General features: G+C 35.9%; 1 protein-coding gene across 3 annotated transcripts in view; it reads left to right on the top strand.

Moving 5' to 3' along the window:
• Positions 1 to 12,503, top strand: part of INTS2 (integrator complex subunit 2) — a 46,611-nt gene that overhangs the window by 18,258 nt on the left and 15,850 nt on the right. For all 3 annotated transcript variants that reach the window (XM_037069888.1, XM_037069887.1, XM_037069889.1), the window contains exons 10-16: positions 702 to 773; positions 862 to 976; positions 3,717 to 3,785; positions 5,032 to 5,166; positions 6,285 to 6,461; positions 7,673 to 7,781; positions 11,004 to 11,108. In XM_037069888.1, coding sequence (XP_036925783.1) covers positions 702 to 773; positions 862 to 976; positions 3,717 to 3,785; positions 5,032 to 5,166; positions 6,285 to 6,461; positions 7,673 to 7,781; positions 11,004 to 11,108 — 782 coding nt within the window. The remainder of the gene's footprint in view (positions 1 to 701; positions 774 to 861; positions 977 to 3,716; positions 3,786 to 5,031; positions 5,167 to 6,284; positions 6,462 to 7,672; positions 7,782 to 11,003; positions 11,109 to 12,503) is intronic.

Below are 12,503 nucleotides of genomic sequence, written 5' to 3'. Positions count from 1 at the left end.
TTATTTTCTCCACTTATACTGCAATGAAGTGGGAGATTGGTGAAAATTATTTTCACAGGTCAAAGTTAACTTGTACCTTTCAATCTCAATCTAGGAATTTCCTATAAAAGTCATAACCGTTTTACATACCCGATGAGCAGTGGCTGTCTCTTTTTTCTATTTCTTTTTTCTCTTTTTGAATACTGATCACTTATTTTCTACAATTTTAAATTCTCAGAATGTTTTTACAAGTTAAATTTCATTTTGCAGGTAAAAGATGGACTCACTTGTTACCGTCCTAGTACTCAGTTTGTGACTTTTTGATGATTAAGTTTTGACACTAGATTTTTTTCTATATGCATTAACTATCAGCCATTAATATTGTTCTTGTAACATTTTAATCTGAAAGGACCTTTGCTTTTTCGAGGAATTTGAGATGTCCACTCTCTCCAGCTTGCAAATGTAATAACTAAGACTTTTGAGAGATTTTTGACTATTTACGGTATGTTGTTGAAGAAAAGCACAGGTCCCCGTTCTTCATCTTTAGAACGACTTCATATCTCAATGGCACTGGTCAATTCAACACACAGTTAATTTGAATTGATATTTCAAAATAGGGAAGGAGAAAATAATTTCTACCTAAAATAATTTTGGAATGCTTTCTTATTCTTAGGCTAGTATAGCTAAGTTAATCTGGTGACATTGTGGTGTGTTTTATACAGTACGTCTGAACAGGAACAGCTGATGGTAGTGTGGCTAAGTTGGATGATAAAAGAAGAAGCTTATTTTGAGAGGTAAGGTGACTTCATTGGTTTCAATTAGCCGAGTAAGTGTTTCTTATCCTCTGCTTGGAAATTCATGTTTTCTTTTCTTTTTCAACAGCACTTCAGGTGTCTCTGCTTCTTTTGGGGAGATGTTACTGCTGGTCGCCATGTACTTTCATAGCAACCAGCTCAGTGCGATCATTGACTTGGTCTGTTCCACTTTGGGGATGAAGGTGAATTCTCTTTTATTTTCTTTCTAAAGAAACTGTCTCTAAGCTGGGCATTTTCTTGTGGTGTAGAGTAAGTAGGTTTTTATTTTGAAGACATTTTAGCTTAATAGTTTAAAATCAGTAACTCGTAGAAAAATTAAATTGTGAACACATTTATTTACCAGAGTAATAGATGTTCAATGTAGAAAGCTCGGAAAACACAGTAAAGAAGGAAAAAACAGAATTCCATTATTCAGAGGTATCAGATATAAGTGTCTGTTCTTTCTTTAAATTGACATACATATTTTATAATTTTAAAGAACATAGCAATATATGATGAGCATTTCCCCATATCACATATTCTAATACCATGTTATATTCCAATACCATATTATTAATTCCAATACCAAATATTCCTCTCTATGGTAGTCCATTATATGGACCAATCATGACGTTCTTAATGGATCCTTTCTCATTTGCCAGGTCAATTTGCTAATTTTAGAAAAAATGTTTAGCTTGAAGAACCTGATTTATGTAAATATGTATACATATCTTCAGATGCTCTTTGTATTACTTCCTGAGGATAAATTTCTAGGAGGCCGTTACTAAGTACAAGAGCATGATGATGTGAAGTTCAGTGAGCACGGCCACGTTAACTTCCAGAAGGGCAACAGCAGTGTCGCTGATTCCATTAGTGCGTGAGACGGACTGTTTTCCTCTCCTCTCGCCGTCATTGGCATCACCGAAATTAGGTTAATGAAAAATGGTCTCACTTATTTTGCATTTCTTCAATTACTAGGGAAAGTTGGTTTTTATTATTATTTTTTTATAGTTTATAGTGATTTTTTTCAAAAGATTTTATTTATTTATCTATCTTTAGAGGGGAAGGAGAGGAGGAGAGAAACATCAATGTGTGGTTGCCTTTCGTGCGTCCCCTGCAGGGAGTTGGCCTGCAGGAAACCGGCCTGCAACCCCGGCATGTGCCCTGACTGGGAATCGAACTGTGATCCTCTGTTTCACAGGCCTATGCTCAATCCACTGAGCTACACCAGCCAGGGCTAATAGTGATTTTTTGTAATTAAAAAATTTATGTGTTTTGGCTATTAATTTTATTTTTTTAAGATTTTACTTATTTATGTTTAGAGAGAGGAGAGGGAGGGAGAAAAAGAGGGAGAGAAACATCAGTTAATTAGCTCTCGAACACCCCTAACTGGGGACCTGGCCTGTGGCCCACTTAAGTGCCTGACTGGGAATCGAAACAGTAACTTTTTTTAAAAAATATTTTATTTATTTATTGTTAGAGGGGAAGGGAAGGAGAGAGGGAGAGAAATATCAATGTATGGTTGCCTCTGCCGAGGACACACAGTGTATCGTGTGTCCCCTCCTGGGAACTGGCCTGCAACCCAGGCATGTGCCCTGACTGGGAATCGAACCACGATCCTCTGGTTCGCAGACCCATGCTCAATCCACTGAGCTACACCAGCCAGGACGAAACAGTAACTTTTTGGTTCATAGGCTGATGTCCAATCCACTGAGTCATACCAGCCAGGGTGGTTTATTTGTTTTATGAAAAGCGTGTCAATGTCCAAATTTTTCTTTAGGTATTTATAAGATTTAATTTTTATTTCACCTATTCAAAAGGGCTTTTTATATATAAATGACCTGGCATTATGCCTTATTCATCAATATCAAGACATATTCATATTTCATCAATATCAAGACATATTCAGTATTGAATCATCCCACTTCGGTATTGAATACATGTGATTGAACATATATGATTGAATCACATTGAATATACTGAATTGGGATGATTCATTTATAGTTGTTGTGTGGTGTTAATGTGGTAGTGTTTTCCCCTTTTTTCTTGAAAAGCTACTATTAAATCAGGATGTATTTATAATTCTTAGTGTCTTCAAAAGTGAAAAAATATTTCATGTTGCAACTGATTTTTTTTCCCCGGTTGTTTTTGCCATGGGGAAATTATTATTTTTTGTGTGTATAGTATATTATTTCTTTTGTGGGTCTTACTTTGCTGTTATGCTTTGAAATGTTTTTCTTTCCTCAGGTTTATATAAATGGTCACCTATATTTACTTCTAGTGTTTTATGGCTTCAAGTTTTACATTTAAATCTTTAATATATTTGCAATATATTATTTTGGCAATGGTGTCATGTGCAAATACAGAGCAGGTCCCATGAGGTCATATTGTTCAATGTCATTTTGTTATGCAATGAAGAGAAGCCGTGGGAAGCTAACTCTTGTTTCTATTAATTAGCCCCTGGTAAATTGGTTTCATTTTACAGGGGTGGCAAAAGTAGGTTTACAGTTGTGAGTACATGACATATAAGTTTATTCTTGTATTATTATGTATTACTTATTGTATTATTTGTCGTCTTCTTTGTCAGCGTACTTTTGCCCACCTTTCATGTGTCATTTCTCTTAACATTGCAGACCCTACCAACAATGTTGCGTGAGGACTTACTCTATAGGTCCCCCAGAAAAGCCCCACCTCTCTGTTGAATAATCCACTTCTTCCCAGGGACTGGAAGTGTCAGCAATAGTATTTACTAAGTACTTTCATATGGTGGGTTCATTTTCTGCAGAAAAACCCACTTTAATGTTGGGTTTGAGAAGCCACTTCTGAAATAGAGTGTTTGAACACTTAAGTTGTATATCACAGTCACTTTAGGTAATAATATATGAGAGAAAATTGTGCTTCACATATTTTTATATGCTGTTGGAATTGTTTTGGTTGTTTCAGATTGTAATTAAGCCAAGCTCCTTGAGCAGGATGAAGACTGTCTTCACACAGGAAATCTTTACTGAACAGGTACTTGTGTTAACTTTATTTTTAGGTACTTCTTTAACTTCCTTTTATAACATTCTTTGGGGGCAACTTGTATATCTCAGTTTAAGAGAATAATTAGGTATTTTTCTATTCATTTTTAGTTTCCAATGATGATTTATTTAATCTTTGCAACATCTGTAAAGAATAATCCCATTTAAAATTTACTTTTAAAGCTAGTTAATACATATCAGAGCATGTTTCAATTTATGTATTTTGGAGACTTGAGTAGGTACTGCAGAGTATTCTTAGGTCTTGTGATGGTAGGGATTTCATATGGGGTAATCATTTGGATTTGTCAGAAGAAAAATGAAATAGAGACCTATTTAAACCTTTAGGCTGTAAGATTGATTTCTAACTAGATTATAAACTAGAGTCTAAATTCCTTATTCTTGTATTTACATGTTCTTATTTGGCCTCTGCACTTTTTCCCCCTGGTTATTTCTAAGGATATTTTATTTTTTCCATGACGGAGACTGTTGTAAAATTTAACATCAATTCCCAGATCCATTTTTCAAGTTAAATCTCAGAATATAAAAATACATGTCTTAGAAAATGAAATATTTGAAAATACCCACGGACCCATAATCATTACTTCCTTTAGGTAATTTCTTGTCTCCATACCAAAGTCTCCCTCCTCCGCTCAGCACACCTATACCACCATGTACCAGTCACACGTCGGACTTGGGAGAATTTCCTGTTGTTTAACCTGAACTAACTGGGAGACCACTTTGGGGAGGGGTTTGAAAGACAGAGGTCTATGCATGACATGAGAACAGCAATAACAATTCCAGTTTATGTTTTACTCTATAATTCATGTATTTTTTAAAAAAAACTTTTCTACCTCACAAAATTCTTTTGAGGCAGGTAAGTATTGTCCCATTTTGTAGATATGAAACTAGAGTCAGAAGATAGAATGGCTACCAAAGTGATATCATTGAGCACAGATTATGATTCCGATTTTATATCTATTTTCAACTTACTTCACCACCATCAACATATCTGTGTTTAAAAACAAGCAAAAGAATTAGAGAATTTTACAAATCCCTAAGTGTATGTTACCTCATCATTCAAAAATAATTCAGTCATGTAATAATTGGTTTCCATCGTTCATTCCCAGGATCCACACTTGTATTCAGTATGGACAGTCTGCCTGCTCTCACCCTCCCTCTCCGAGGATAATTTCGTTTTTGGTTCTGTCATGTGTGTTGATAGTGTTTTTCCCTCTTAGGTCGTCACAGCTCATGCAGTTCGGGTCCCTGTCACCAGCAACCTGAGTGCCAACATTACTGGATTTTTGCCTATTCATTGTATTTATCAACTTCTCAGGAGCCGTTCTTTTACCAAGCACAAAGTGTCAATAAAAGTATGACCTTACATATGTCTTTCAAGCTACAATCTAAGTTACTGTTTTTTTTCCCAGTTCGAGTTCAATTTGTAGGCCTTTGTTGTGGGTTTTGTGTATGAAATGTGTCTTGTTACTAGTCATTTATATAATTATGGTAATTAGGAACTTAATTTTAGATTTTTAAAAATAATGTAACTTAGTTAACTAACAAATGTATAGTGTTACTAATTCATTTATATTTTAAATAATAGTATATGACTATTTCATTAAGCCTTAGTAAGATTTTGTTTACCAAACTGGGAAAGTCGCTAGTCGCTAGTCACCCACAGCAAGTGTTTGTGTCTCAGCTGCAAGGCCATCTGACACCTCACTTGCACATACTGCGATAGGGTTTCAGGTTGTTACCGTTACCAAACGGTTAAAGGATCCTCCAAAGAAAAGGTTCACTCCCAGCAGGTAAAGCGATCTGTTTGAGCCTTGTCTAGAGGCTCTTCTGTTTATAAAGAACAGTGAGCACTGTGTGCATTAATATGTTACTTTTAATTATCCTTGTTTTCATGATTTAGTGAAACTATTTTGTAGCCACATATCTTCTACTTATATTTTTAGCATGTGAAATAGAAAAGAATTACGAGTCTAAACGCACACCCATCACTTCCGCATGTCCTCAGTCTGTATAGATATTTAAGTGATGGTCTCTCTGAAGTGGTTCTCAGAGCCACTTTCTTAATCTGAGGGTTTGCTGTGAAGAACTGTTCTTCCTAAATTTCTCTCTTCTGTGGGACCCTCTGCAACCACACATACGGTGCTCTAAGTACAGCGAGAACAGGGGCTTAGAAACTTTTCCTGCTATGTAAAGACTGCTATATTAAAAACACAAAGTTCAAATTTAAAACCCAAACTCACCATTTTAGATTTATCTTCCAGTGGACAATATTCTCAATTAGGATATAAAAGTAATTAATATTTTAAAATCAAAGGCAATGTGAAATTGGAGAATATATTTCTAATTGCTAAAAGTTAATAGTGAGTTTCACTGATTGATAAATCATATAAAATTGTATGTACTTCTAAAATTTCACTTGCTTTTTCTTATTGCTATAATTGATTTAGTGCCCATAACCTTCGTTTTTTAGGACTGGATATATAGACAGCTCTGTGAAACTTCCACTCCGCTCCATCCTCAGTTACTTCCGCTGATTGATGTGTACATAAATTCTGTACTCACTCCTGCATCCAAATCTAATCCAGAAGCCACGAACCAGCCAGTCACAGAACAGGAGATACTCAATATTTTCCAGGGAGTCACTGGGGTAAAATACTGATTTATTTTAACATTTTTCTTTTAGTTTATTTTTTGACTTATTCTCTATTTTTTTTTTACTGATTATTAGAAGTTCTAAATTTAAAATGGGATTAAATTTCTTTAGACTTCTTGTAAAAATTTAAAGAATGATTTTAGTTTCAAGTAATTTGTTGAAGAGGCTTTTTTTTTTTTGAATTCTCTTAAGAGCTGCACTTTGAAGTCTAAGCTGTACCCTGGAGACTATATTTATCAAAGGACTATGTGGCATTCAGACACATTCAACGTAGGTTTGTTTAGCTTCCTGTGAGTCTAAGATATACCTAGATTCATTTATGGAAGATTTGAAGACTTTTTTTTCCATTTTTTAAAAATGCTAAGATTTAGATTTTATTAATTTGTTTTTAGAGAGAGGGGAAGGGAGGGAAGGAAACATCCATGTGTGAGAGAAACTGATCAATCAGTTGTCTCTCACACGCATCCAACCGAGGACCTGGCCTGCAACCCAGGCATGTTCCCTGACTGGGAGGTGAACAAATGACCTTTAGCTTCTCAGGCCGGTGCCCAATCCAGTGAGTCATACCAGCCAGGGACTCTCCATTTTTTTAGAAGGAGAACTAGTCACATGTTTTACAGAATATATATATATATGTATATATATATAATACATATATATGTGTGTGTGTGTGTGTGTGTATGTATGTATGTATATATATTTTATCTTTAGAGGGGAAGGGAAAGCCAGAGGGAGAGAAATATCAATGTATGGTTGCTTCTTGTGTATCCCCTGCTGGGAACTGGCCCACAACCCAGACATGTGCCCTGACTGGGAATCGAACTGCGATCCTTTAGTTTGCAGGCCCGTGTTCACTCCACTGAGCTGCACCAGCCAGGGCTACAAATATATTTTAATGTGTAATTTTCAGATAATACTTGAGACCCCTGTAAGCGTTTTTCCAAGGCAGTCTGATGGGATTTCTGTTGAGCAGCAGATGAAGTCTTTTCTTCCCCCCGTTTTAGAGACTGTTAAAGCATGTTGCATGTCATTTCCCACACCATCTAAAATTTAATTTAAACGTCAAGTTGTCTCTTTGAATAATGAAAACAGCAACATTTCTCCCATTTTACCTGAGCTTGGGAATAGCCTATTTTGAATATTTTGCTATCAAAAAAGCACCTATGAAACGTAACATTATTTTAAAGCCTTTCTGTTACTTCCAGAGCGACAACGTCCGCCTTAACCAGCGCTTTAGCATCACAGCACAGCTTTTGGTGCTTTACTATGTTCTGTCTTACGAGGAAGCTCTGCTAGCAAACACGAAGACTTTAGGTAAGCTGCGTGTGGGGGACTGTGTCTAGCGATGGATAGTTCATGTTACTCGTTTATGGTTTGTTACTTTCCCAGTTGTTACATGAAAAAGTCAGGTCAAATATTCTAACAGCCTTCAACGCCATTCTGTATTGGCCTTGCAGTGTGAGCATTGTGTCTTCTGATGCGTGAATACATCTACGTGGGGGCACCTAACCCCTCACACGGCTCATCTGCCTTAGAGCAGGCTGATTGAGCAGAGAACTGAATTGCTGGTATTTTAACAACTTTAGTGACCTTATTAACTAAATGTAAATTAAGAGATTTCTTGATTTTATTTTTTGCCATATCTTCCATTAGTGTGAAGAATAACAATCTAATCAAAAGCATTAGAAAAGACAACAGAAGACTTTCCTTTTGCCATTAAAATGATCACTGAACAGGGTTTTCACACTCAGCTACTGCATATAATATCAGAAAGTCAAATTTAGAGTGGAAGATATCAGTGTAAAGTAGTATGTTTTCCTGTATTTGAAAAGGAAAACTCAACTGTATTTTAGGCTTTCTAAATGTGGTTCCATACATTTAGAATGGTTCCCTACCTGAACCAAAAAGAGTATCATTAAACTGTGAGCATTGAGTATATAAATGCAGGGAAATTGCATTCTTGTGCGGGTGGTTATTTTGGCACGGCTGAGTAATTTACTTTTTGCGAGCTGTAAATGAAGGTCACTTTTCAGTGTTTGGCACATCAGTTTTACTTATTTATCTGAAGTATTGTGTTTTAAATAGACTGTGAATTTCTCAGTTGCTTTCTTTTCTGACTATAATCGTTAGGGTTATACAGTTGATATCCCATAACTGTAATTATAGTCTTTGTCATATTAGGGACAAGGTGGGCTAATAATAAACATGAGATAATAGCCTCTCACTTTTATCCACATGTAACTAAATCTGTTAAGGAATATGACACTCACAGTTTAATAACTAGATAGTAGAGGAGTGAGTTATATACAAGGAGGTGTTCTGGAGGAGAACTCAGACCATTAATACTGTAGCAGGGGACCAAGATACTCCCTTAGATTTTATTTAACCTAGTCTCTAGCAAAAATCTTTCTTTAACACAGAAAAATACAGAAGCCCCAGCTGGGTAGTTCAGCTGGTTGGAGCACTGTGCTGATACACTAATGTTGCAGGTTTGATCTCTGGTCAGGGCACATACAGGAAGCAACCAGTGAATGCATAAATAAATGGAACAACAAATAGATGTTTCTCTCTCTCTCTCTCTGTCTCTCTCTCTCTCTGTCTCAAAAAAATTTGTCTTTTTACAGAGATGTTAAAGAGAAATAATTGCTTTAGGTAGGGTTTCATAGGCTGCTAGTTCTTTGATGGGATCATTAAAATATGATCAGAATTTTGTCTTCAATTTCATAGGTATAGAAAATGAAATATATTTTTTAAATTTTTATTTATTTGAGAGGGAGAGCGAGAGAGAGGAATGGCAACCTGTTGTTCCATTTATTTATGCCTTCATTGGTTGATTCTTGTATGTGCCCTGACTGGGAACTGGACCCAAAACCTTGGCGAATTGGGACAGTGCTCTCACTAACTGAGCTACCCAGCCAGGGCTTATAAACTTAAGTATTGATACTTTACCCTAAGCTGATCTTGGGGACTCAAGATCTTTAATAACACTAGTTAACATCTGAGTGCTTGCTACATACCAGATATTGACACTTTACACTCTTTAACTCGTGCAAACTCTTAAAATTTTGAGGTAGGAACCATTGTTACCTTTACTGTACAGGTGAGAGCACTGGGACTCAGGGAAGTTAAGTAACTTCTCTGCTTAGTGTCGGAACCAGGATCTCAATGTCCCTGGAACCTCTGTTGTTTTAATAACCATCTGAGCATATTCTTACTCAGTCCATAAAAGATTGGTGTGGAAGACTAGGATGTTAATTTATTAATTTACAAGTGGGGTTATATCTAATTAAGAGGTATACAGTCTATATAGGCAGCGATTCTCAACCTTTTTCCTTCTACTTGCACTACTATGCTGACTAGGATGTTAATTTATTAATTTACAAGTGGGGTTATATCTAATTAAGAGGTATACAGTCTATATAGGCAGCGATTCTCAACCTTTTTCCTTCTACTTGCACTACTATGCTTATTGTCACCAACCCCCCGAAATGTGTTGAGCTTTACATTTTGTGGTTTGTATTTGAAAAATAACACATATATTGGATACACGTTTTCTATGACCATCCTGGTTGAGCTGCTCGTGCAGTTCTGTGATGTATAAGCACAGTACCTTGGAAGAAGATGAGGGTGCCAGGCATGTAGAGTATGGTGGAGCTGAGCAGAGCAAGAAAGCGCTGGCTGAGGAAGACCTTTTTCGAGGGATCTGGGAATCCACTCAAGGTCTTTGAGGACACAGCCAGAGACCCATGATATGGCCAAATCTATGTGTGAAGGACGAATTAAAGAGAAGAGAAATCAGAGTCAGGGAACTTGGGCCATAATAGATGTTTAAAAAGATGGTGTGTAGGCCCTGAATTAGTCCAGCAGAAAAAGAAAAGAAATTAAGATAGACATGTTTAAGAAAAGACAAAAACAGGATGGAATCATTAGCTGGCTGAAGGTAGAAGTGAGAAAAGGAAGTCAAATTCGTTTGCCCAACTTCCTTTAAAAAGCAAGGGAGGTGAGAGGGTGGGGGCACTGAACAGAATGAACAAAGGTCTCAGGACTGGACAGCAGTGTGGTGGTTGCTGGGGAATGGGGGGTATAGGGGACTGAATGGTAATGGGAAAAAATACAGTAAAGATTTTTTTAAAAAAGCATCAGTCACCACTATGATATAAGATTAAATTAAGGCTACTGGGTCGTGAAGCTTTAAGCCATGTGGTCATGACTCTATTTGGTTTTCCTAATTAGACTTGGGAGACTTACCAGATTTTCTTTTTTTAGTGTAGGGAATTTCTGCAGATGATTTCTCTTACTCATTATAACTTTTCTCCCACTAGTTTCAATTTCTGGGTATTTTCCAGATGTTGCTTTTAGGAATATTTTTGTTCTTCCAGTGTATCCACCCCTTTGGTAGTCGTTCTTCATCTTCTATGAGCTCTATTCTCAGATTAAGTGAATTAAAAGTATTTTGATATTGCGTTCCCATTTGGGTTGAAGGCTAAGATTTCTCTTGTTCCTGACACTTTTGCTTTTGCTTTTCACCTTTGACAGCTGCCATGCAAAGAAAGCCAAAATCGTATTCGTCTTCGTTAATGGACCAGATTCCGATCAAATTCCTCATTCGACAAGCTCAAGGGCTGCAGCAGGAGTTGGGAGGTGCTGGTTCAACTTGCTTTTACTGCTGACATTCAGTGTTCACAAAACTCTTCTGTTGTACTGTTATAAATTTAATAGGTTGCTCAGTGTTAACTCAAGGATATTCCAGAGTGAAGTTCCTGTTTACATCTTTCACTGTCGTACCTCCTGATCCCAACCCCCCTAATCCTAGCTGTGTTGTTTTGGTGTCTGATTTCAGACCTTTTTTCCTCCAAGTTGATCCATATGAAATTGCAGGTATGCAGCTGTTCAAAAATGCGATTTCATATGGTTGAAGCTCATAGATACATACATGAGTAGAAATTATTTTTTAAATTATAAATGGTATTATACCCTATCTCTTTGGCAATTTGCTTTTTTTTTGTAGTCTCAGAAATCTTTTCCTATCAGCACATGTAGATCTACTTTATTGTTTTTACTCGCTTCAGATATTCCAAAGCATGGAAGTACTATAATAGTTTTACTGTAAAATTGTCAAATAGAATATGGGAATATTTTTTGAAATTTGTGATTTTTCCAATTTCTATTTATAATGTTTGAGTTGGGGTTTTTTTTCGTTTTCTTGTGTCTTTGAAGCTGTAATTTCCTCTTTTTTTCTTTGTTATTGTTGGTTTCAAGGCAGAACTTGAACATTCTTCGAAGTTCACTTTTAGGCAGATGTCTGTGTTTATATCTTTGCTTAATTTATTTTCAAAGAAATGTTATATTTGGCAGCAGTTGGCAGGTAACACGTTTTCTTGACGAGATTATGAAATGTAGATTAATTTGCACTATTGTGAGCAGTCATTTCTGTTACTGTTTTGGGATAGTCTTAACTTTAACATATATTTGTGCATTTGGACACTTACATTTTAAAATAATACCACTTTTAATTATTAGTGTCTTTCAAACAGAAACATTAATTTTGAGCACTTTTGGTGAGAAAGGAAGTGGATGCTATGCCTGTTGGGACTGAGCAGTGGTATCAGGAGTTGATTAAAGTTGCATAATAAGGGGATGATTGGATCTAAAGTATTTTTATTACTACTAATACTATTATTACTATTTCAACTCTGATGATGAGGATGATGATGATACTAAAAATATAGTAACAACAATATTTATTAGATATTTATGTGCCAAGCATAGTGGTACTTCCTCTATCTAAATAGGAATTATTTACAGTATCATTTATTTTCTCATTATTGATATTGCTCAATAATAGGAATAGACATACTATGCTATAAGCAAAAGATTAGAAACACAACTTTGATTTAATAAAAGGAAGATTTCCCACTTCTTTTGAGCTTATTTAACCCTTTTAAAAAATAGGCTTTATTTTACTTTTTCCTTTTAAAATTTTTATTTTTAATGATTAGTTTAGGTGTGTAACGTAGTGATTCACCATTTATATAC

This window comes from Sturnira hondurensis, unplaced genomic scaffold (assembly GCF_014824575.4).
Source record: "Sturnira hondurensis isolate 20B ecotype Veracruz unplaced genomic scaffold, ASM1482457v3 Scaffold0018728, whole genome shotgun sequence".
Lineage (NCBI taxonomy): Eukaryota > Metazoa > Chordata > Mammalia > Chiroptera > Phyllostomidae > Sturnira > Sturnira hondurensis.
This window is presented reverse-complemented; position numbering and strand designations above follow the sequence as displayed.